The 25,612-nt window shown below is 51.9% G+C and overlaps 1 protein-coding gene and 1 long non-coding RNA gene across 2 annotated transcripts; one reads left to right on the top strand and one right to left on the bottom strand.

Moving 5' to 3' along the window:
- Positions 1-5,683: 5,683 nt before the first annotated feature.
- LOC139602559 (uncharacterized) lies at positions 5,684-6,627 on the top strand. Its single transcript, XR_011683298.1, has 2 exons — positions 5,684-5,772; positions 6,343-6,627. It is a non-coding gene; the product is annotated as an uncharacterized lncRNA (long non-coding RNA).
- A 7,836-nt stretch (positions 6,628-14,463) lies between these two features.
- Positions 14,464-24,880, bottom strand: LOC139602490 (SWI/SNF-related matrix-associated actin-dependent regulator of chromatin subfamily A member 5-like). Its single transcript, XM_071452379.1, has 13 exons — positions 24,812-24,880; positions 24,328-24,437; positions 23,280-23,506; positions 21,714-21,835; positions 21,473-21,625; positions 20,091-20,227; positions 19,488-19,632; positions 18,983-19,102; positions 18,639-18,749; positions 17,987-18,100; positions 17,246-17,368; positions 15,876-16,008; positions 14,464-14,916 (listed from the first exon to the last, which is right to left on the bottom strand). Exons 1-13 carry the CDS (start codon positions 24,812-24,814, stop codon positions 14,741-14,743), a joined length of 1,674 nt encoding a protein of 557 aa, XP_071308480.1. The 5' UTR covers positions 24,815-24,880; the 3' UTR covers positions 14,464-14,740.
- Between the last annotated feature and the right edge of the window lie 732 nt (positions 24,881-25,612).

Here is a 25,612-nt window from a genome sequence, read left to right as displayed (position 1 = left end):
GGGCATTTTTCTGGTCTCAGAACCGGGAGTCCTGTGGGTTGTTTGCTTGTTTTTTTTTTTTTTTTTGGTTGTTTTTGGTTTTTTTTTTTTTTTTTTTTTTTTTTTTTTTTTGGTTTTGTTTTTTTTGTTGTTTTTTTTTTTTTTTTTGTGGTGGTGAAGGTGAGGAGGGCTCAGGGACAAAGTCCTCCGCTGCTGGCACTTGGACCCAGTCGCAGCTGGCCAGGCCGAGGGCTGTGAAGCCGGGACTTGAGCCCTGTGTTTCGGGGGTGCAGAACGAGGCTCGCCCAGGCCTGGAGCACAGAGGCCGAGTCCTGCATTTTGGGGCCCGGGGCCAGAGCCCAAATGCTGCGTGCGAGTGCTCGGAAGGCGGAGCCCCGGCCCGGCGCTGTCCGGGCCCGGCCCCGGCCTGACGGGGGCGGCTTCGGGGCTGAGAGAAGCGCTCAGGCGCTCCCTCGTGGCGCTCGGCAGCGGAGGCCGAGCTCCGGCCGAGGCTCTTCCCGGAGCCGGGACACTCGTGGGGCCTCTCCCCGGTGCCGATGGGCGGGGGGTGAGGAGCCGGGAGCGCGGCGTTGCGGGGCCGTGGGGCCGGCGTTCGGGGGCTCGGGCCCAGCCCCCGCCGCGGTCTCGGGTGCCGGAGGCCCCGGGGCCGTTGCCGGGCGGGCGGGGAGGTGCCGGGGGCAGGAGGCGGGGCGGGAGCCGCGGTGTCCCCGGGCCTGGGCGGGTCCCGGCCCGGGGCTCGGCGAGCCCGGGCCCGACGGAGCGGGACGGGAAGGCGGGGCCGGCGGTTGCCGCTCCCTGCCCGCCACTCCCGCCCGCGGCGCCGGGACACGGAAGGTGACACCGGGACGGGGCTCTGCGGGCTCAGGAGAGCCAGGCCCCTCCCGCCCCATAGCGATGCCAGTCCCGATGGCGACGGGGGAGAGGCGGCACCGCCCGGGGCCCCCCGGCAGAGCCAGGCAGCGCTCGGCCCCCGCAGCCCGGGCCGCGGTCACGGCCCCGCCGCAGCGGCCCGGGCTCCGAGCGGTCCCCGGCGGGAGCAGCCGTCGGGCGGGGCTCGCACAGCGCCGAGCGAGGCTCCCGAGCGATAGCCCCGGGACCGGGGGGGACAGGGGGGCGGGGCCGGCACAGGTGCGAGGGGCGGGGCCACGGAGCGCGGGCACGGGGCGATGCGACGGTGCCACCGCCATCGAGGCCGGGGGTGGCGGGCAGAGCGCCGCTGGGGTGTGCCGGGCGGTGCCGCCTCTCCCCCGTCGGGCGGATGGAAGCGGCAGCGGGCCCGGGACCGGTTTGGGGCCCGGGATGGCCGCGGGCACGGGGCGCTGCCGGGTGCGGGATCGCGGCCGTTCCCCGGTGCGGAGCCGCCGTGTGGGGCCGGCACCACGCAGGGCGCCCTCTGGCGGACACGGAGCGCGGTGCGAGCGCGGCGCCCCCGCCTGGCGGGGGAACGCGGTGCGGGGGGCGGAGCCTGAAAACAGGGGGCGGGGACAGGGGCGGAACCGGGCGGCACAAGGGACGGGGCCTGAGAGAACGGGGGCGGGGCCAGGCGGCAGAAAGGGCGGGACCAGGGGCGGGGCCGGCTCAGGTGTGCACGGCGGGCGCGGCTCAGGTGTGCGGGGCCCCAGAGCGGCTGCGCGGGGCGGGGCCGAGGTGTTTTAGACCCCGGAAATCGCCTCGGCCGCCATTTGCTCACTCAGAGCACGGTGCGGACGGGAGCTCCGTGTGCGGGCTCCGCAGGTAAGGCGCGGAGGCTTCGGCCTCCCTTTCTGTCCCTCTCTCTAGCCCTCCTTCCTTCCCCGCGTATTCCCTTTCTTTCTCCCACTTCCCTCTCGCCCTAAAACGCTCCTTTCCTCTCCTCCCAAACCCGACTCCCCCCACTCGTTCCTGTCGTGTCCCTTCCCCACTACTCCCTTCTATTCCTCCTCTTTCCACCGTCCCTCTTGTCCCCCCTCGGCCTTTCCCTTCCTGTCCCGCTTCCCTCGTCACTCCGACCCCTCTCCCTCCCGTCCTCACCACCCCCATCTCTCCTGTCTCCCCGTCCTCCCGTTTCCTTCTTTTCTCGCAGCCGCGGGGCTCGGGGTGCCGGGCAAGAATAAAGCCCTGAGGGCCGGAGCCCGGCGCCCCCGGCCTCGCTGGGGTCCCCACACGGGGCCGGAGCCGCTCTGCGGGTCCCCCCATTGCAGTCCAACACACCGCCCGACACCGCCGGGGCTCCGGCTTTCCCAACATCACACTGGGGGGGTCCTGGGGTGGGGGGCCCGAGTTACAGGGGCCCCCTCATTAGGAGGGGGTCCCAGGGGGGAGGGGGGTTAGGAGGGGCCCCCTCCGGAGGAGGGGGTCCCTGGGGGGGGGTGGGGGAGGGCCCCCTCCGGAGGAGGGGGTCCAGGGGAGGGGGCGGGGCCTGGGGGGCGTAATCCCCCTCCAGGTTCCGCCCCCTTCCCCGGACCCCCTCCTCCGGACGGGGTCCCGCCCCGGCCCCCTCCAGGGACCCCCTCCTCCGGACCGGGACCCGGGAGGGGGGGGAGGGCGGGTGGGGTGGGGGGGACGTAGAGGGGGGCACGTCACTCTGCAGCGTCAACACACGTAAAAAAAAAAAAATTGGCAGACACACGACCGTCCCCTGCCGTGCTGTCCCCGCCCGCCCCACCCTCCCCCCGGGCCCCGGTCCGGAGGAGGGGGTCCCTGGAGGGGGCCGGGGTGGGACCCCGTCCGGAGGAGGGGGTCCGGGGAAGGGGGCGGAGCCTGGAGGGGGATTACGCCCCCCAGACCCCGCCCCCTCCCCTGGACCCCCTCCTCCGGAGGGGGCCCTCCCCCACCCCCCTCCAGGGACCCCCTCCTCCGGAGGGGGCCCCTCCTAACCCCCCTCCCCCCTGGGACCCCCTCCTAATGAGGGGGCCCCTCCTGACCCCCCCCTCCCCCCTGGGACCCCCTCCTAACGAGGGGGCCCCTCCTAAACCCCCCTCCCCCCTGGGACCCCCTCCTAATGAGGGGGCCCCTGTAACTCGGGCCCCCCACCCCAGGACCCCCCCAGTGTGATGTTGGGAAAGCCGGAGCCCCGGCGGTGTCGGGCGGTGTGTTGGACTGCAATGGGGGGACCCGCAGAGCGGCTCCGGCCCCGTGTGGGGACCCCGGCGAGGCCGGGGGAGCCGGGCTCCGGCCCTCAGGGCTTTATTCTTGCCCGGCACCCCGAGCCCCGCGGCTGCGAGAAAAGGAGGAGAGTGGGGAATGGAAAACAAGAACAGGGGAACGGAGAAGAAGGTGGGGAGAGATCGGGGTGTGCAGGACAGCAGAGGACGGGGCTGGGGGGAAGGCAGGCTGGAGGAAGGAGCGGGATTGAGGGCGGGTGGGGAGCGACTGGTGGGGGGGAAGGGGGAGCTGGGAGCGGGCTCAGGGGGGAGTCCGGCTGGGGAGGGAAGGCAGAGGATGGGAAAGTAGGGTAGGGTAGGTGGGGTAGAGAACGAGAGAGGGGCGGCCGTAGGGGGGGAGGGAGGGGAGGGCTAGGGGGGAGAGGGAGGGGGGGGGTTTGGGGGGGGGGAGGGTGTAGGGGGTGGGGGAGGGGTGGAAGGGAGGGTAGAGAGGAGAAATACACAGAAATACAACACAACAGAAACGCAGGAGAAAAGAAACGCAGAGAAAAAGAAATATAGGGCCCCGGCCGGCAGCAACCTCCCTCACCCAACGCCGAGGAGCAAATGGCTCCGCTGTGACCTCCCCGCGCCTTAAATCCCCCAAGGCCCCGCCCCACGCAGCCGCACTGGGCTCCCTCACACCTGTGCCGGCCCCGCCCCTCGCACCTGTGCCGGCCCCGCCCCCAGGGCCCCGCCTCCCCCCCGCCCCCCGCCCGCCCATAAATCCCGGCGGATCGGCGCCTGTCCCATTTTCTGCGCGGGATGCTCATTCCGGGAGGCGGCGGGAGCGTCGGTCGGAGCGCTGTGCGGAGATCCGGATCGGGGGCTGCTGCTGGTGCTGCGCGGGGTCCACGGTGCTCGGCTGGGAGCGGGACGGGGATGGGGATTTAGGCCTGGGAATTCGTATCCTGGTCCTGCCGCTATTTCTTGTGGAAGCTGGGCCGAGCTGCTTCTTTCTCGGCGGGCAGGGTATGGGTGCCAAGGCCAGAGAATCGAGGTAGGATTGGGGCTGGGATCGGGACCACTATCGCTGCGGTCGGGAAAAGCCGCTCCGGGACAGGCGCTGCCGCTCCGGTTGCGGCCAGTGCGGGGCTGGGTCTCGCCGGGGCTCCAGGCACGCTCCGGCTGCGGCGGCAGGGAGCCGGTGCCGTGCCGCTGCCATGGCCGCCAGGAGGACGACGCTTCCCCGGAGCAGCCTCTGGATCGCGGCTGGCAGCGGGAAGGACACCGAGACCGCCCGTACCGGCCCCGGGACCCCATGGGCATCGCCGCTCGCTCAGCGCCGCCGCCCGCCCCGCGGGGCGCCCCCTGGCGGACACGGCGCCGCCCCCCCCGGCCCGGTAACGCCACGAGCGCCGCGCTCCCCTACGAGCCCCAGCGCCCGCAGCCCCTGCTCCGTGCCCGCAGCCCCTGCTGGGGGCTGCAGCTTCCCAGCCACGAGCAGCCGCTCTGGGACGGCCGCTGGGGCCGAGGCGTTGCTGCTCCCGCTGCCATTGTGCCTGGGGTGGGACTGGAGCCCCAGGGAAACGCTAGGAAAAACCCCATGGGTTAAAAAACCAGTGCAAACGATTTGTTCTTTATTTCCAGAGCCGTGAGAATCATCAAGTCAAATGCTGAGAAGTGACTGGCCCAGCTGTGCATCAAACCCAGAATTTTGGCCTTCTCAGCACCCTGCTCCAAACACCTGGGCCAATCCCAGGGCTGTTCCAAAGGCCCTGTGTGGGATGGCAATGAGTGCTGCCACTAAGAGAACTCCTCTGCAAATGCAGCTCCTTCCCTTCTGCTACTGCTGCTTTGCACAGCAGCTCCTGCAATGGCTGTGGGGCAGAACTGGCTGGCACTCAACATGGCAGCACCAAACTCTTCCCCATAGCCCTGATTGTTCTGCCCTTGCCAGGATTTCCCCAGCAGCTGTAAATGTGCTCCCACAATGTCCCTTTGTTTCCCCAGGAAGAAGCCAACAAGACAAGCCCTGAGGGTTACCTTGCTCCGTGGCCAAAGCTCTTCTGGAGAGTGCCGGGGGGCGTTGCCTGCAGGTGAGTGTTGCCAGCTCCAAACCATGCTGGCTGCTGAGGCCAGGGCTGTTTTTCTGGCCCAGGGGCCTCGGTGTCTCCTGCTGGCTGCCAGCCATGCTCCTTGGTGTTCCCTGGCTGTGTCCCAGCTGGCTGGGAGCGCAGGGCAGGAGGAGGCCAGGAGCTCCTGAAAGGCAGCAGCACCTCGTGTCTTTGGCATCTGCAGGGGAGGAGCTGTGCCTGCACCGTGGCTCCTGGGCCAGGGGCTGCTCTGAGCAGGCCCCTGGAAATGCTTCAGCCCGGACAGAGACCACCAGCAGCCCAGCAGGACCCCAAGGAGCAGCTGGCATTGCTGGGAATGGAGGCACGGGCCCTTTGCAGAGGGGCTCAGCAGCAACTCCCGGCTCAGAGCTCCCACACAGCTGCCAGCTGTGGCCCAGCCACCCCAAATCCCTTCCCTCCTCCCCAGCCTGAGGCCATCGGCCATCAGCAGCATCAAAGCCAAGGCCATCTTCCCCCACAGATGTTCAATCCCAGGCAACAGCCCTCAGAGGTACCTGAAAATCAGTGGGATGGAGTTCGGAGTTTTTCAGGGATCCAGCTGGAAGTGCAGAAGTGATGGAAAGCTTTCCCAGGTAGGTGCCACTGGAGGTGTGCTGAAGACAAAGCTGTGCATCCCTTTCCTGAGAGAAAAGAATTTGTAGAGGCCCCTGCTGAGGCTCTGAAAGGAGCTGAGCTTCTGCAGGGAGAAATGTCCCCCCCTGGGCACAGGGGCTGCCTCAGCTCAGGCTGGGAGCATATCTGGCCACTGCCTTCTCCTGCTCTAAACCATCCACTGGATCTTCTCCATCCTGGAGCTCAGGGGGGTGAAATGGGCTCCATTCCAGGCAGCTCTGGCCAGTGAGCCCAGGGACACCATTGGGCTGAGGGTTCTCAACAGCCACTTCTATGGAATAGAACCCTGGCCTTGGCCCTGTGCTGCTGAGCTTCCTTGGAAGCTCTGCTGGCTCCTGACACAGCTGCTGTCCAAGGCAGCAGCTCTGCATGGGAATGCCCACACTCCATGGGGCACTGGGAGGTTACTGCAGCGGGAATGGAGCAGGGAATTTGGGGCTATGGGTAGAATTCATCAGAACTGGCACAGCTGACAGGGAACCCCAAATCTGGGCACCACACAGAGAACAATCTTTGTCCTGCCCTGTCAGCTCCAACCCCTGGGCTGAGAAGTTTTGGGAATTAAATGGATGGAATGATACAAACCACAGCAAGTGGCATCACCCAGAGGGACAATCCGGGTCCCAGACAATTGCTCCACAATCCACTATGGGGGAAAACACCCTGTGCCTGCCAGGAGCTCTGACTCTGCTTCTCTACCAGCTCCTGAGCAGTGTCAGGGCCACCATGAGGGCCTTAAAATCCAAACAAACCCCCTATCCCACACAGTGAATAATCCAAATAAAGAAATGCATTCTTGTCATCAAAGCTCCAAACTGTGTCAAGAGCTCTGCCAACAAGTTAATGGGATTCCCAAGAATCTCATGAATGCTCTTGGTTTCAGTTTTATGTATTTTTAATCCCTCAGTGGGCAGCCTGTACATCTTATCCTGGGATTTAGAGGCTGAGCAGGGCTGGCTTTGGGTTGACCCCCACCTCTGGCCCCAGCCTGTGCAAACACACCTTGTGCCAGGCTGGGTGAACTCCTCACCTCAGCGTTTCCCTCCTAAATATCCCCTCCTTATCTCTCTGGAGATTCACTGACATTTTGCCCAAACCATGCACTCCTCACCTCCATGTGGCCTCCAAGTGTCCATTCTGTTCCTCACAGGTGCCCTGGTGCCACCGTGTTGGTCCCTTGGCCTTTCTCCAGCCCGAGGCTGCTCCTCTGCTCGCTCTCTGCAGTCTCATCCCACAGGGATCCTCTTCTCCCTTCCCTGCTGGCTGCTGCCAAGGAAGGAGGCCACAGGGAGTCTCCAGTGCTGCCCCCTCAGCCCTGGAGAGTCCTGGCTGTGGGCCCGAGGGGCCTGGGATTTCCCAGGGAAATTGTCTGCTGGTCTCCCTTCAATGACCTCAGCAATTCCCTCCAAAATGCCACCTCACTGCCCCTGACATCCCCTCACACTCCATTGCCCTACACAAACAGTTCTTGGATCCCCTCTAGATCACACCAGGTTTTCAGCCACATGAATGGCATCACCTGTGCCCACTGCTCGTTATTCACCCAACCAAAAGCAAGAGCAAATGTTGGTTGGGCTTTAATAACAACTTGAAAGAACTTTACAGCACAATAAATCACCTTTTTCTTCTGTGGGTTTTTTTTCCCTTCAGCTGCTGGGCTTCCCTGTGAGGATGTGTGCTGAGCTCTGGGTGGAGGGGACTGTCAGGCTGAAGGGCTGTGGGTTTGTGTTCTTCTCCCTGGGCATCAGCCACTGCCCCAATCCCTTTGCCCAGGCTGTTCCCTGTGCCTGTGCTCAGGCTGGGGCAGCACAGGCAGACGCAGCTCTCAGCACTCCCTGCTCCAAACACAGCTCTGGCCTCCGCTGCAATCTGGCTCTGCTGGGAGGTTTGCTCCTAGAGAAATCCAAGAATTGCTCATGGCAATGTGGAGAATCAATCTCCACAAAGGGAGGTAAGGAATAAAATCCTGCTCTGGGAGCCCTTGGGATCTGCAGGGCTGCTGAGGGAAGGGGACATTCCCTGCCTGCAGTGCACACAGCCCCACCTGCAGCAGCCAGCCCAGCCTGCCAGCTGGGCTCTGCCAGCCCCTCTCTGAGCACCCTCCCTGTGCTGCTCCCTCTCGGTGCCTTTGGCAATCCCAGCCTGAGCCTGAGCAGCCCAAAGCTCTGGCTGGCAGCCCAGGGACAAAGGGACGCTCCCAGGGATGGGGCACATTCCCAGCAAACGCTCCCAGCAGGGCCCAGAGGCACCCCTGGAGCTCCTGGCTGGGGCTGGCAGGAGGGCACAGCCCCCAGCTGGGCTGGCAGTGACAGCAGTGACAGCAGCCAAGTGCCACGCTCTGGTGGCACAGCACAGACACCCAGGCCAGCACTGCCCGTGGGAGGGGCACAATGAATGCTGCTCCCTGTGCTGCCCCATGCCAGCAGGAAAGCTCCAGGGGCATGGAAACTCCTGCCCCTTCCCCCCAGCCCAGATGAGCACTCCTCAGCTCCCAACACCCAGTTCTCACCTCCAGCCTGCTCCCGGGGCTGCTGCCACCTTCCTGACAAGGTGCCAAAGGCCCCTGGGCACAGGGCTCCCTCAGTGTCTCAGGGCTTGGGCACGGCAGGGACCAGGCTGCTCCAGCAAGGACAGCCTGGAAGCAGAGCAGATGTCCCAGGGCTGGCAACAGGCTGGGGACAGCAGTTCTGAAACCCAGAGTGCTGAAAACAGCCCCCAAAGTGTTCTATGGTCACACCTTGAACATGGCTCCAAAGGGCAGCAGCTCTGGTGCCAGAGCAGCACCTGCACCATTCCCTGTGCCAGCCCTGGCTCACTGAAAAACAAAACAAATCAACCACACCCAGGCCTTGTTTGCACAATTCCTGATCCAAACCCTCACCTTTCCTGCCCAGCACTGAGGCAAATCTGACACAGCATTGAGAAGTGGCCTTTGCTGAGAGCAGCCATCATCCCAGTCCTCCAGCCTTGGCAAGATTGTGCAGTGAATGGGCCTCAGCTCTACTCCTAAACCTCAATTTCTGTCAGTTTTTGTTAGAGAGATACTGGACAGGAAATCATGCAGCAGAATTTGCAAATTGCACAAGGAATAACAAGGCCCAGAGCAAAGCCAACCACCCCCATCACTGCTGCAGCCCAGTTCTGGGAGAAATGCTGATCTCATTTCTAAATACTGCCCTTCCCTCCCACTCAGTCCTTCCCTGCACATCCCTGCAGAGCATGGACTCCATCTTTTGCTGCCAACAGCTCCTCTCCAGCCCAGAGCCCACTGCTCACAGACACAAACTGAGCAAGCCTAAGGCAATGTTCCCAGCAGCAGATGCAATTCCTGAACTCCCTTTTCCCTGGATTCTGAGCCCTTGCAGGAAACTCAGCTCAGCCCAGAGTCTGTTCTGCTTTCCCAGAGGGAAATACAGCCTGATGGGCCCCAGCTCTGGCACCACATTGCCCTTGTTCCTGCTGCCCTGGAAAGGCACAGGCAAAGCCAGTCCCTCAGAGCCCATCCCTGGGCCCCAGGAGAGCTGGAGCTGCTCCCAGATGCCAGGGCCCTGCAGGGCTGTGCTGACACGAGCACAGGCTGACCCCTGTGCCCAGCACCACCCCTCACTCTGCTCCCACGGCTCCCAAATGCTGCCAGCCCTGCCCCTGCCCCTGTGCCAGGGCCGTGCCTGCCCCCAGCCCCAGCAGAGGCTGTCACCCAGCCCTGCAGCGGCTGCCAGCCCTGGCAGAGCTGGGCATGCACTGAGAGCTCCCCAAGGAAGGCCCAGAGCAGCCGGGCTGCACAGACAATGCCCAAGCTGCCCTCAGGGCACAGCCAGCACCACAGCTCCAGCAGCCCCAGGGAACTCTGGCACTGCCTCTGCACCTCTGCCCTTCTCCAGCAGGCACAGCTGGGGCTGGGCTGGCAGCAATGGCATTGCCATGGCAGCTCATGCCAGCAGAGAGGAAAAGGGGAGCCCTGTGTCCCTCTGACTCACCCCACAGCGTGGGCAGGACCAGAGCCCTCCAGCGCAGAGCCCTGCTGCTGAAGCCTCTTGCCTTTGGCTGCTCCAACACCAAAGCTTCGGGCAAACGTGGCAGGAGTTGGATGATTTTTCCTGCCCTGAAAGAGAGGAGAAAAGAAAATTAAGTCCACTGTGGAAGTCCAAGGATCCCAGCTCTCCTAGCTCTGCTCTGCTGGCTCACTATGGGGTTTTACCCAGGAGAGGTGACACCAATTCAAACACAAACGTGTCCTTTGCCAGCACTTTTATTCCTGACTATTTCAGACAATGAAAGGATGCTCATTTTTCATCTTGCATTCTCTGCCTCATTTGAACAGAACCATTTTTATCCCAGAGCCCACGTGGCAGCCATTCCATCCTTTGCCATTGGACTTGGCACAAAGGAAGGGACACCCGGGATGCTGCACCACAAGAAATCCCAAAGAGAATCCCCTCCAAAACCTCCCAGGGAAAGGGTTTTTGCTTTTGGGACACAAGAAAGGCCTTGGGCCATTTGCACCCACATGGAAAGCCCACACTGAGCACTTGCTTTTAAAGATGTTGCACTTGAAGTTACAGACATGGAATTGCTTTGGCATTTGGCATTTCCTGCACCCACACAAACACATTCAAGGAATTAAGCGCAGAGTCCTGAAGTTTGGTTATTCCAATGCTGTTTTGGTAGTGCCACTTGACACACCAAAATCCACAGCAACACTTCAAAAAATGCAAAGCAACTTTCACCCCCACAGCCCCCTTCCTTTCCATTTTGCAGTTTTGGGCTCCTCTTAAGAACAGCTTAAAGAAAAGAAGAGAAAAGGCCAGGACCTGCTCCCAGCCAGTGCCCAGCCACCTGTTTGCCAGAGATTCTCCTTACAGCTGATGGCTTTTCTAAGAAAGCTCCAGCTCAGCCTTATCACAATGCCCTGGCAGCCCTCACCATGAGCCCCAAAGGCCAGGGCACATCTGTGTGCTGCCTCAGGAAGCTCAGGGGCTCTCTGGGGGACAAAACCTGGTTTGGGCCCAGAGCTGACTCTGCTCCCTGCTGGCTGAACTGTGCAGCTGTGGGATGCAGCTGGGTGCTGCAGGGCAGAGTGTGTCACCCTCTGTGCCAGCCAGGCTCCAAAGGCAGCCCTTGGTGCCCCAGCAGCGCTGCTGGAAGCGCTGGCAGCGCTTGGCACAGATGGGATGGAGCCTTCCCACAGCTCTGTGCCCTGGCACCGAGGCTGGCACAGCAGAGAGGCCGATGGCAGCAGAACAAACCCAGCTGGCTTTCCATGGGCACTGATGGCACTGAGAGCCCCAGGCCAGAGCTGCTCCCTGCCCAGCCCAGGAGCTCCCAGTGCTGCTGCAGGGCACGGGCTCTGAGGGAACCCTGCAGCTGGGACAGGAACGCAGCAGCGACAATTCCCAGGCACAAAGAGATCCCCACCTGCTCCAGCAACTGAACCTCTGGGGCTCAGCCCCACGGGCTGTCCCTGCTCCAGGCAGGAGGAGCCACACAGCCCCCGAGGCTGGGCTCACCCCCTGCCCTGCCAGCAGGAAACAAGGGCTTCATGAAGCTCTGGGGACACCTTCTGTCCCCAGAGGGCTCTGACACAACATCCAGCAGTGTGGATCTTTAATAAAGACACCTCGGACCTATCCTTGCCACACACTCGCCTTTGTTATTGCCTCACAGTCTCTGCTTTAAAATGTTTTGCTATTACAAGTGTTTAAACAAGACTGACCGTGAGCCCTGCACCCTTGCCGTGCTCCAAGCCCGAAGGCAGAGCTGGATATCCTCACACTCATCCAGCCTGAGGGAGCTGCTGCAGCATTTAAAACATTTACAAACCACCCCTGCCCTGAGGCTGTGCAGCCCTGGGAGGTGCCTGGGTGCCAGCCCAGCATTAGAGATGGGACATCAGGAGAGCGAGCAGACAACGCCCACTGCAGCCTCTGCACTCTCGGCGCTGCAGCTGCACGATCCTCACTGCTCAGCCACTCTCAGCTCTGATTCCAGGACTCCCGCCAGGAAACTGAGGGCCCTTTCCAGATGCAAATCCCCACAGAGCCACTGCTCTCCTCTCCACCCACCCTCCTGCTCCACCTTTTACCCCTTTGGTAGCCACCACCCCACCCAGGACACAGAGGAGGCTCTCGGGTGCCAACTGAGACCCAAATCGATCCAGGTGCCTCAGGAAATAAATACAAACCAACTCCTCCCTTCTAGGCTAACAAAATGTCCTGGTGCCCAGTTCCTGTTTCCTAAGGCAAAACCCACGGATCAGGGGAAAATGGCAAGTCCCAAACCCAACCAAACCCGGTTTGGCATCGGTTTCCATCAGGACCGTTCAGGTTTCCCAGTGCCCCTCAGCTGCAGCCACAGGAGCAGCTTCTCTCTGGGACCCAGGGGGGTGGGCACAGGGACACCCATCCCGCTGCTTCCCGGCAAACAGAGCTCAGCCCAGCCCAGAATGGAACAGAACAAATGCAGTTCTTGCCCTTGCCATTTATGTCTGAGCTCTGGCACGGTGTTATTGAGCACAAAACTCCCGAGAGGGGACAGTCTGTAACTACTGCTCTGGATCAAGGATCATCTGTCAGTTCGTGTATGCACTGCACAGCTTTCATAAACAGCACTGTAACAGATACTATTTTAGACTGTAATACTATAATAGACTATAATAGAGACTGTGAAATGTTCAAATGCTTTTACACGTAAGGAACTCAGAAAATGGTGTCAGATAATGAGGTGATTTCCCACAGCTGGGGACAATCTTATCTGAAACACAAGATAACAGAAACAGAAACCAGAGCACTGAAAAAAAAAAGGAAAAATTTACTGACCCTCGTTATCAAATAACGAGGGAGTGAAAATAAAACAGGATGGCACCACAGGAAGAAATAAAGTATATTGGTTTAATCCACAAGATGGCACGAAGGTTCCAACCAAGCAAAAGAACATCTAAACTGAAAAGGACTCTTGGAATATGTATAAACTCTAATGAATATGCACACCCCACTGCAATGGAACAGAATCTAGAGAACACGGTTTAAGGGAACCGGGTGCTCCTGGCAAACAGCCAAGCACCCCAGCGCTGCCTTTTATCCCTTAACAAACGTGTAAAAATTCTAGAGAGTGAACTCTGTTTCTCACCCAATAAAACGCTGTTCCCGCAGCTGGGACGAGCCCCACCTTCATTCCACGGCACACGATCCCAGAGAGCCGCAAGGCCCGGGACAGAGCCGTGCCACCCGCAGCGGGTCCCACGCAGCAGCGCCCAAAGCAGCCCCGGCCCCCTGTGGGTGCCCCCGGCCCCGGTGCCCCCGGCCCAGCTCCCTCCCCTCCGGCCGCTCACCTGAGGGCACCGCCCGCTGCCTCCCGGCGCTGCTGCCGAGCCGAGGGCATTGTCCCCGCTCCTGGCCCAAAGGCCGCGTTCTGCGCTGCAGGGCGCGCTCCGGGGGACGCGGGGGCGGGCAGGGACAGGGTGAGCCGGGCTGAGGCGGCTGTCCCAGCGCTCTGTCCCCTCCCGGGGCTCAGGCTGGGGAGGGGGGCCCTGCCAGCGGCCGCCATTGCAGCGCGGAGCAGAGTCAGGTAGGGCCGGGGACAGCCGAGTGTGGCCGAGTGGAGCCGACGACAGCCGAGTGTGGCCGAGTGGAGCCGACAACAGCCGAGTGTGGCCGACGACAGCCGAGTGTGGTCGACAACAGCCGAGTGCGGCCGACAACTGCCGAGCCTACCCGAACGGCCGACTCTGGCCGCGATTTGCCGAATCCATCCGAGCTTAGCTGAGGTGAACTGAACGGAACGCGACGGAACCGCGTTCAGCCCAACCAAACTAGATAAGCCCGACCGAACTAGATAAGCCGAACCCACCTGAACATTACGGCGTCGCTCACTCACCCATCTCTCAGTGTGGGCAGGCACCCTCAGCTCCAAGGAGCCGTGCAGAGCGAGCGCTCCGTCCCTTGGGAAGCACGGAGTGATCAGCCCCAGGGACAGGAAAGTACAGACAAATGCCGTGGTCAGCCCTGAGGATTCAGGAGGATTCCGAGCCAGTGGCCCAGAACCTGCCACAATTCTATCTACAATTGCAATGTAATTACGGTGGGACAGTGCAAGGCTGGAGTTCAGAGAGCTCGGCCGTTCCACCGGGGCTGGGGACATGACTGAGGGGGTTTTGTGTCAGTCTGATGGGCCTGAGCAGCATCGAGAACTAAAAGGAAATTTGACAGAATTGTTTTGAGACAGATTGCCCCAAAAACTTGGGCTGCTTCTAGGGGGACAAAAGATTGAAAAAGCTTTCTGTTGAATTCCTGTCAGAAAGTCCAGACCCACTGGTTCAGCTATGGAAGGGATGGATATGATGCACCACAGAAAGAGACAAAAGCAGAAATGTTAAAAGGTCTATCTCCCATCCTTCCCCAAGACTGTTGGATCAGTCTTTTTTAAGTGCTCTCTAATCTGATGTTTCTAACTCCCTCTGTCTTCTGCCATCTCTACCTGTTTCTACTTTACTCCAATTCTCTCCACCTGTTTTCCTATGTTTCTCTCCCCCCTATTGCTCTACCCACCTACCTCTCTCCCTTCTCTTCCTCCATTTCTCTCTCTCCCTCTCTCTATCCCTCTCCATCCCTTTATCTCCCCCATTTCTCCCTCTCTCCATCCCCCTCTCTCCATTTCTCTCTCTCTCTCTCTCTTAATTTCAGTTCCACGTGTCCAGAAGGAACTGTGCTCCTCCCCAAGGCCTGTACTATGTGGAGTTACACAGCGCTCTGAACTGTGTGCTGTAATACAGAAGACTTTTACAAACACCAGGGTAGACCATAGCTAAGGGTGTCATCACAGCACTTCCATGGGATGGAAAAGCCATAGGAAGAAATTGCTGAGTGTTATGCAAAGAGACCAATGTCATGCCCAAGATGTCTTCATACATCAGCAGCACTGGTCAGACAGGGGTCATGCATCTCCCCTCACTGGCACCAGGAAAAAAAAAAAGAAACTGAGCAAACCCACCTTTGTATCGAGAGCCTTTTTTATGCTGAGTCGTCTCTGAATTCTAGCTTCTCCTCTTTCAATCTGAGCCATGATCTTCTCTATGTCTTGGAGTTCATTGCATCTTTCCCAGAACACAGCTAAGAAAAGAACAACTTCTTAGTATCTTATCATGCATTGTAAAAGTCAGGGGTTTAACCTTAAAAAAAGGATGTTAGCTGTTCCTTCCTTTTACCAGAGCTTACTGCTGTGTAACAACAGACATGCCTTGAGCTGGTAAGAAACCTTCCCTTCCAGCTACCATGTGCTGCAGTAGTACAAATGCTGTTTTGAAGAGGGTAGATATAGGAATCTTCAGTTTAAGTGAGGTACAATACAGGCCAGTAAGACTTTTGTGTGTCAGTCTCCTCAAAGGAAACAAAGCTTCTTCAAATGAAAACAGATGTAACAGAATACAGTTTTATCAATAGAAGCAAGAGGGCAACTGAGTGCCCAAAGACAAGCAAGTGCCTGAAAGACCATTAGGTGTTTAAATAAGGGGTTTTTGTACAAGATTTTTGCACATTTTCAACTTGCTCTGTACCTTTAGAAATGTAATGCCAGGACTTTGCAGCTACACTACAGTGGAAAAAAATCTCTTCTAATGCGAGGTTAAGACTCGGGTTACCAGTGGTGGCTGTAGGTTCAATCGTGATGTATTTACTGAGTTCTGCTCTCGAGGAGGAGGTAAAGGTTAACTTCTCATTAATGAATACAAGGAAAAGGGAAATCTCTTCAGCTAAGCAGTGTTTCTCAGCATTTCCCTTTGCAAAAATTAACAAGAACTGAAGACAGTGCTACCCAGTTAGATTCAGGATACAGTGAAGTGGCTCAGCAGGAGTTTAGGTGTGCATTTTAGTACAGCCTTAGTTGTGCAGGCGGTAATGATGGTAAAAGACAGAGCAGCAGATCCAAAATACATCAATATAATTCTACCCCAAAAATCTTAGAACAGCAGTGTAAGAAATTCTCAGCAGTAGGATGTTACCATGTTCTCAGGCAGTTCAAATGAGCCAAGCAGAGTTAGATACTCTCAGAGCTGAGTACAGAATTAAGTTACCTGAATACTCAATGACTTCCTCTGGGGTTTTTCTTTCGACTTCTCGTGCTATATTTTCAATGTCATCACGGCCCCACTTCTCATTGGCTTTGAGGAACTGGTTGAAATCTCTCTTATTCCAGTTAGTGAAGCCCTATACAGCAATCAAGAGGAAACATTGCACAGAGGTTCAGGATTTGTCCATCTCCAAATTTGATTCAACTGGTTTCTTGAAATTGCCTGTAACACTTCCATCATTCCACAGTGTTAAACCTTTTCTTTCTCTGCAGTTTAATTTAGTAGAACTCTTTTTATACTGCAGTCACTGTAGTCTCTCTATTTAAATACTGCAAAATGACTAGCACTAGTTCTTTATTTACCTAGTAATTTCTGGTAAGTTTTCAGCTGAAAAATTAATCCCTCCTCCTAATAGTCTCTCTGTGGGATTACTTTCTAAGAAAAAAAAATTGCTCAAGTGAAAGTAGTGTAATGGCTTTTGTTTTGTCAAAAAGGCCCCCCAAGTGCCTCACAGACACCCTCAGCCATTGCATCATTGCAGTGACCGCTGCATGGTCACTCTCCCTCAGAAGGACTAAAGCCACCTTGTGATGGTGATTTTCAGCAGAGACACAAGTAGCACTGCTGAAGTCATGAGCTAAAGTAGGTTCATTTCATATTACCAGTAGCTTTTACAAGTAGTGGGAAGTAGCAAGTTCTGCCAGCCATGTTGTGATTTAGCCACAGCTGACTGGACTGTACTGATTCCTGACCTCTGTGATTCTGGTGTCTCCACAGTGAGCAGTTCCAGCTCATTACTACGCAAGCAAGAAATCCTGTCCTGTAATTCCGATCCCCTGCCAAAATACAACGTGTAAATAAAATATCCAAATAAGGCATATCAAGCATTCACCTGGTTTTAAATTATTTAAATATACAGGCTTCCTAATTATATACTTATTCAGCTCACACCCTCTTTTAGTGAGGGGAACTATCCACTACCAGATGTGGTTTAGGAAAACTGACTGTTCAGACCCCAGGATTCACTTCCATAAGGGTGTGAAACTGAGGCAGAATATGTGCATTAAATCATGTGGAATGCAGCACACCCAGCTCTGCAGCCATTCTGCAAGGTTTCATGGAAAGACATCACAGTCTATAGTGAATGCCAGACTAGGATTCAGGAGAATCCTTGGTGCACATTCCTCAAAGATATCCTATGACATAGGCCTATGACAAACCTAATGCTGGAAACTCTTTTCAGTCTGAACCAAACTGTGCAGATGTGTTAACTACGGCACATGCCGATCAGTGACCAAGAAATGCTCCCATAATGCTGTGAAACACAAAACAAGCTTTGGCTGATTTCAGTCTCACTGAAGAACCGACAATACCCGGGTTAGAAGTTTCTCTTTTTCTTCTAGTTCTTCATCATTAAGAGGTTCAGCCTCATCAATCTTAAGCTGCTCTTCCTTTTGTGCTTGGGCTGCATTTGGGAGATCAGGATTACGAGGTACCTGAAAGGTTTTGCACTTTGTAAAACTGAATTAATTTTTCACAGATAATTACTAATTGTCACCTTTTTGTTAATATAACCTAATAGCTTCGACAGCTGAACATGATTTTATTTCATTTAAATTACTGTGAAAGGCTGGAAAAGTACTTATTCTCCTACTGTTGCATTAAACTGTTCCATTGCAAGAATTTAGAGAATAACACAGAAGGGACTGGACCTTAAAGATCACCTCTTTTCCAAGCCCCTGCTATGGGCAGGGCCACCTTCTGCTTAGACAAGGATGCTCAAAGGCTCGTCCAACGTGGCCTTGAACACTTCCAAGCAAGTGGAATGTGGGTCATCCACAGCTTCTCTGGGCAAATTGTGCCAGTGCCTCACCACACTCACAGTGAAGAATTTCCTTCCAATATCCAACCCAAACCTGCCCTCTGTCAGTTTAAAGCTGCTCCCTTGTAAAAAGTCCCTTTTCAGCTTTCCCGCAAGCCCCCTCTAGGTACTGAAAGGCTGCAATTTGGTTGCTCCAGAGCCTTTGCTTCTCCAGACTGAACAATCCCAACTCTCAGCCTTTCCTCCTAAGAGAGGTGCTCCAGCCCTCTGGTCAAGGAAATTCTTCAGTTACCTTGTAACCAATTGTTTTCCTGTCGTAGAGAATCTCTTTTTCCAACAGTTCAAACAGGCGAGGAGGAAAGAACTGGAAGTCCTGTACATTTGGCTGTTTTGGAGGCCGTGGAGCCTGAAACACAAAGCTTGCATTTGCTCCCTTTCACATCCAGAATCTGCTTGCTTGTAAGAAGTAATTTAAGTTTATGAGCAAACAAAAAGCATTATTGTTACAAAAATGCACTGTCTTAACTTGGGGGGAAAAAAGTCACACCATGCAAGACACACCAACCACCACAAAGAATTCTAAAAGTAAAAGAGCAGTGAGAGAAGGGGAAGAGAGGTCTTTTGGGAGGAGGTGGCTGGTGAAAAAGTCACACGTGTTTAAAGCATTAATCTTCCACAGGAAAATTTACAGCTGCTTAAATAAGAACTAGAAAAAACTTGATCTTAGCCTCCCTAACGTCTTACAAGTTTCATACTGTTCTTATTTTTTCTCACAGAAGTTTGTCTCAAGTCTTTTGGAAATTTTTTCTAAATTTAGATAGTCCCTCCACTTTATAAAAGTGAACAGAGCAGTTTTTATGACTCAAGACCTATTTGTTGCTTAGAGCTTCAGCCATTTACCATACATATTGAAAAAATTTATTTCTTTTGATTAGTCAACTCACCTTGGGTGCTTTTGGTTCACTGACTCGAAGAGCCTCTCTGAAGTAAGCATCCACAGCATAATTGGCTTTTCTTTCTCTTTTAGGTGGTTCAATCCACTCTGTAAATGCCAACTATAAAAACAAAACCCATCACCCCCAAAACCAAAAATTAAGTCTTGCAAGATCATGAGACCAGCTACAAGTTTTATGTAAAATTAGATCTACATCTACTTCATTATAAGTGTTATAAGTGTTATTTAAACTATTTTCATAGATTTCACTGTATTTTACCCAATACCTCTTAAATAAGTATGACTAAAACATGCAATTCAGTGCATTCCTCCAAAAGAAACTTAAAACATTACCTTCTGTTTTTCTCTGTAGTCTTCCCCTTCAAAATTATACACGCTAGATTCAGTATCCATAGTAAAATTCCTAAGGGAGCTTTCACCCATCTTTGAAAGTTTTTCGTTCATTTCCGCAGTCTTGGACAGGGGATACAGAAAAGAATAGTAGCCATTTGGATGGTACTTCATTATTTAACATCTCATTCCCAGATAGAACGGGAGCCATTTTGGAAGGCACGTCATTATTAAACACCTCATTCCAGAAAGGAGCCACTCTGAAAGGTACTTCATTTTAAAACATCCCATTGCCAGAAAGAAGAGGAGCCATTCTAGAAGGTACTTGACTATAAAACATCTTATTGACAACATCAGAAAAAACAGACACGATTGAGTAACACAAAAACCCTCTACAGCAAAAACCCCTTTTCTCTCCAGCTTGGAACCAAGTTATCATCCAGAGACTCACTATCTTGCCATCACATTCAAATCTACAGGTGAGCTTCCCCTTTACAAACCTTCTCACCTTCTTTGCCCCTCTTTCCAAAATGTGATCAATATCTTCATCTGTAATCTCACTATCCTTTGAAGCAAACACGTGTGTTGCTCCATGTCTGATCATTTGCAGCATTTCATCCTTTCCAAGTTTATTCAGGTTTTGATCCACCAATCTTCCTAAAGATAAAAATGCTTGAGGATAGCAACTCACTAAAGAGTTTATGTTATGGAAGGAGCAATACAGGATTTTCTCCCCCTTATATTTCCACATACAAACTACATATTACTGATTCCAAGCAAGTCAACTAAGGTTACCTTACTTTTCTCTGTCTATTAGAAAAAGGAAAGGCATTCATTTAAATTTAAAGTGAAAGAAGAAACTGAGTGCTTTAAAAAGTCAAATCTGACTATATCCCACCAGGCAGGTAAGCAAAAAGTTAGTGAGGAAATGCCTACTCCTACAGTAAAACAAATTTCCAAGTGGATGAGGCCTTTGCACATGAACTCCCTTCAGAGTTCAGATGAGGCAAAAGCAACACTCCCACTGGTTCTTACTGGCTGATTGCACCATGATTTACAATGGGAGAAGAAGGGAATTTCATCCTAGATCCGAAGTGCCTTCATATAATACTTGCCTTGCTGGATGACTATGGAATCCAGGCGCAGTTTCATTTCTGCACGCTCCACTATCCTTTCCTCCACGGTATTGTCTGTAATAAACCTGAACACACGGACAGTCTTGGTCTGCCCAATTCTGTGCGCTCGATCCTGCCCAAAACAGTAACAAAAAAGTCAGCACTTGCCTTCCAGCATGACTACATAATGAGGTTTAAGATCTTCATTATTTACAGCACACAAATCTACAAAACAGAACAGCACAGGTTACTAAAATGTTTACAGCTATCCATGGCTACCCAAGATACTACATTTTTATCTACATTGCAGGTTTGGGGTTTTTTTTTCAATAACACTGACAGTGAGTGTGTCTCTATGTGTCATAGCTAAAAAACAGCAGGATTTGGGGTTTTTCATTAAATCACACAGAGGAGAAGATTTGGATGCTTCTGACCTTAAGCAACCTTCTGTAGAATCAAAGCATGAAGAAATCATCTCTCTGCTGACCAAAAGCTGCCTTTCTCAAAATCCTTCAGTAGTGCCATGAATAGTTCAAGAAAAATACAATAACCCTGCCTCTCCTGACTAGTGAAACACGAACCACTGTGAGAATCAGTATTCTCAACACACACCTGTAGTGGTAGCTGGTACTGCCTCATTTGAGCTATTAGACACCAGTTCCATCATTCTTTTGAAGTAATTTTTGCTAGAGTACTTGAGACCCACAGGTTAACTGAAATAATTTAAGACATTTCCAAGACTTGTCTCTGAAAGGCCTCATTTGTCAAAAAAAAAAAAACAACCAAAAAAAAACCAACCAAAAATCCAAAAATCCACTGGCAGTTTTTAGATAGCTTTGCTTTCTTAGGTGGTCACTAATGTCCTTGACATGTATCCAGGATGGAGATGCATCCACATCTACTTAAAAAAACCCCTAAGGATAGTTACTAAAATGAGATCCTTTCATTACCATCACCATAAAAGCAGTTTTTGAAAACTTTAATTCAACTCTTCTTTATCTCATTTTCAAGATCGCAGGAAAAACAGTGAAAACACATTCACCTCCACTCCCCACAACAGCTTTATAGTTTTGGGATTAACAACCTAGATTTAATTCATTTTTACTTACTCAAGTAGGCTATTTGCATTAAACAATACTATGAGGTGTAGCACACACCCAGCATTTCCCACTACATAAAACACTGTATAACCCAAATGTGACTGAGGACTAATGGTTCCACACAGTGGAAGCTGCACTTGAACTGAAAATTAGTCTTACAAATCCTGCTCCTGTGCTAAAATGGGAAAATACCAATTTATTTTGGAAGTACACATTTCTAGCAAAGTACTGTGAGAAAAAGAAAAACAAAACCCCATAATTTCCATCTGGAATCTTACCATAGCCTGGAGATCTACTTGTGGATTCCAGTCTGAATCATAGAGAATTACAACATCAGCAGTAGCCAGATCGATTCCAAGACCTCCTGCTCGTGTACTCAACATGAACACAAATTTTGAGCTGTCAGGATCATTGAATGCATTAATGGAAGCCTAAATCAATGAAAAGAATGTATCAGTTAAACAAAATGTTTTACAAGTAGTATTTTTACATAAATACAATCCCTGAAGTTGTAAATACCTGTCGCTCATTGTGAGGAGTTTGTCCATCCAGTCTGCAATATTCGTAATTTCTCCACATACAGTAATCTTCCAAAATATCTAGAACTCTTGTCATCTGCCTGAAGATTAGAACCCTTGAGCCTGTTTGGGTAAAAAGGTTTCTTATGCTTTCACCAAAATGTAAGATTAAACAAACTCTCCAAGTCTGCACTACCAGAAAAGGAAGGAGGGCAATTCCATGTACTAAGAAGAAAAGTCGTTTGAATTTCAGACCCAAACTACAATGCAGGGCTGCAGCTGCTGCTGCCACAGCACATCCATGCCATAGGACACGTTTGTCTTACCCTGATATGTCACTGTCTAATTAATGGCTGGCTTCTCCTTTTCATTTTGTGTTGTACTCCCCAAGGAAAAGTTCCCAGACATGGCAGAGTAAGATGGTAACACAAATATAAAAACATTATCAAGTATAAATAATAAAATTTTGAAGTATTTGATTGTTTTGGATTTAAGATCTCTAGAAATAAAGTGAATTCTTCTTAAGTACTTGTCAGTTTACTGCCAAGAACAACTTAAATAAAAAAAAAAAAAAGAAAAGGTTCAGTACTTTATGCATATACACTCAGCCATTTCCAGTCTACTGGAGAAATTTAAGTAAAACACAGGATATAACAAAGTTTCTACTTCCTTTTGTCCTTTGGACTCAAGGGTTAATACTGAACTCTCTTGTTTAAGATGCTAATTTGATTGGAGACCAGTCCAGTATTAATTACAACACCTCATCAATAAACCTGATATCAGGAAGAAACCAAGATCAAAAAAGCACAGTAACCACTGAATTGCTTGGTTTTCAGTCTTGAGTTATACAGTCACAGCTGCTTGGATGATACCTAGATACAAAGTACAGTTTACTTCTATACTACAGAAGGTTGAGGTTTGGACGTGGTTTTGTTTTCCTGCAAAGTGTCCCCACTCACAAACCTACATCCAACTTCTTTAGCAAAGTTACTACTGTAAGCATACTCAAAAAATAGTGAGCTAAAAATTTATTCCAGTGTCAAAAACTCTGTTGCAAGTGACTTTTACAGTAATCCATTTCAAAGCTCAAATAACTTTAAAACAACTCAAGAGTTCCCCCATGTCTGAGTGTTTATAGAATACACAGAAAAACCTCAGGTACTGTTCAAAATCACATCCAGCAAGAAAGACCAACATTTCACACAGGATTTGACTTGAGCTATGTATGAGGACTCTGAATCTGAAATGGTCCTTCATGGCAAATCAAAGGCGTGGCTAAAATACTACATAATTATATTTCAGATAGCTAAGAAAACTATGAAAGAAAATCTAAAGCCCCAATCAAATGATGTTTTTATGGTGTGAACTTAGCTGCGATGAAAAAGTGGGAAAAAAAAAGAAATCAAAACACTTCAACACAAAAAGCCATAATGGACTATTGATCCAAGCTGGTATCATACTAGAAACCAACAGTAATCCTGGCTAAAGTCCACTGGGTTTTGCTCAGAATACACAAAAATATTACTGAACCAAAAAACTCTCAAAACCCCAGAAAGGAGATGCATACCTTGTTCTTTCAACTTAGGCAGCAATTTGTCTAGAAGTACCATTTTGCCACTGTTAGTGACCAAATGCATGTCTGTTGTGTAAGGTGGGCCAGGCTCTGCTCCATCAAAGAGGTACGGGTGATTGCAGCATTTCCGCAGCTGCATCAGGATGTTCAGCAGTCTCATCTTGTCCAGCTTCCCAGCTGAGTTCAGGATATCTATATCCTTCATCAGGATTCGGGTATACCTACAGCACGGAAAGAAAAAAACCCTTCTGTTCACTCTAAAATGAAGCTGGGGGATGACTTACAAGCTGCATCTTTTACTGGTGCAGAGGGAGGAGGAGGAAAGGTTTGAATACATGTAAGCCAGGAAAAGCCTGTGGGAGACAGAACCTGCCCTCAGCATCATGGCAGCCATGGGACATGGTTTGGGTGTCATTCTTTTGCCTCTGGGCAAGTCAGAAATGTAGCACAGACTCACAGAATCGATTGGGTTGCAAGAGAACTCTGAGATCATCAGTTCCAACCTTAGGCTAAACACCACCATCCACTGGGTGCCACATCCAGCTGTTTCCTCAATACCTCCAGAGATGGTGAATCCACCACCTGTCTGAGCAGTCTATTCCAATGCTTGACAACCCTTTCCATTAAGAGATTCCTCCTGATGCTTGACCTGAACCTCCCTTGGTGTAGTTTGAGGCCATTTCTTCTTGTTCTGTTGCCTGGGAGAAGAGGCTGATGACCCCCTCGGCTGCACCCTCCCATCCAGGAGTCGTGCAGAGCAAAAAGGTTCCTCCTGAACCTCCTCTCCTTTAAGCAAGAAGTTAAGCAAGTTTTCATAAGTCTTTAGGCTACAAATACTGTCTAAAGCTCACCCTTCTCTTCATTTAATCAGGTAAATCTCCCTGACATGCATGGTTCTGTCATAGCAGTGTCAGAAAGAAACAGGAATAAACTGGGAGTATACCAGAGAGAATAAATTGAGTTCTACACAACCTCCAAGTCACAGACAGCACATTCCTTCTGAGCCTGAACCACAGCCCAGTCAAGCACATGCATTAATTACCATTCTCGCTGCATTTTGCTGAGGCCCACATAAATTTTAACTTCCTTCTTTGGAGGCAAGCTTTTCTCCACATCAGCCTTGATGCGACGGAGAAGGAATGGTCGTAGCACCTGAAAGAGGTTCACCATTAAATGCATTTTGGAAACTGAAACACTGATCAGGTCAATGGATGAATCAAAGAGCAGATATTCTCTATCACAGATACATGATCTAGTGTTAGACAATCTGAAAAAAAAAAAGCAACCTATATGGAGAAATTATTTGCTATACATAGGATATACATGTGCTTTATTTGAAAGACTCAAAGATTAGGTCAAAATGATCTTTGACATGGTTCTGTGTCCTTGGACTTAATTTTGCTTGACTGAAAAGTTGTGGAATAATCTCTCTCATCCTAATAGTCTATCATAAGAAGTATTAGAAGAACTGTTTGGGATTTAACTTAGGTAAATGTAACCCTTGTATAAAAGGCAAAAGGACTCACCATAGGAAGGCGCTCCACCAGTTTTTGATCCCCTAGACAGTTGTTGGTATCAAATCACGAATCAAAATCCTGTATCAACAAAATCATTGGTTTATAAGAGGCTTCCTTTCAAGGTACAATAGCATCACAATGGTGAACAAATACAACTCTCATATGGCCAGGAAGTAAAAGAACAAATGACCTTATTTGGCCTATTTTATGAAAAGCTTTATAACAAACATTTCCAACTCAATCTATCACTTATCAGTAACTGACACCACTAACTATACATATCCAGGTCTACTTTCAAATTGGGAAAACCAGCAAAATTAATTTGATTCAGAAACAAAAGACTTACTTCAGCTGAGTTAAAGACATCTGGCAAAAGGAAGTTGAGAAGTGCCCAGAGTTCATGTAATTTTGTATGTAAAATGTTGTATGTAAAATCATGTAAATAAAATTGTTCTGAAGTGGAGTTCCAGTTAATAGCAGTCGGTTGGTAGTCTTGAATTCCCTTACAATTTCTGATAACTGAAGGACAGTGAGACATGTCCAAATATCAAACATATATATTTAAACATTACTAGTCCCTACACCATCAACTAAATAACCCACACAGATCTCTTGCTTAGTGTAAAATAAATTACCTTTGATTTTTCATTTTTAATCCTGTGGGCCTCATCTATAACAAGGTATCTCCAGTTGAACTTTTTGAATACTGACTTCTCTTTGATAAGCATTTCATATGATGTTACACAGACATCCCATTCTCCAGGCAGCAACACCTCTCTCACAAAGGCAGCCTAGGTAACAAGGTGACAG

This window comes from Agelaius tricolor, unplaced genomic scaffold (genome assembly GCF_023055355.1).
Source record: "Agelaius tricolor isolate 1412-34295 unplaced genomic scaffold, bAgeTri1.0.p SCAF_34, whole genome shotgun sequence".
Classification (NCBI taxonomy): Eukaryota; Metazoa; Chordata; class Aves; order Passeriformes; family Icteridae; genus Agelaius; species Agelaius tricolor.
The sequence above is the reverse complement of the archived record's forward strand: the minus strand, read 5'-3'. Positions and strand labels throughout refer to the sequence as shown.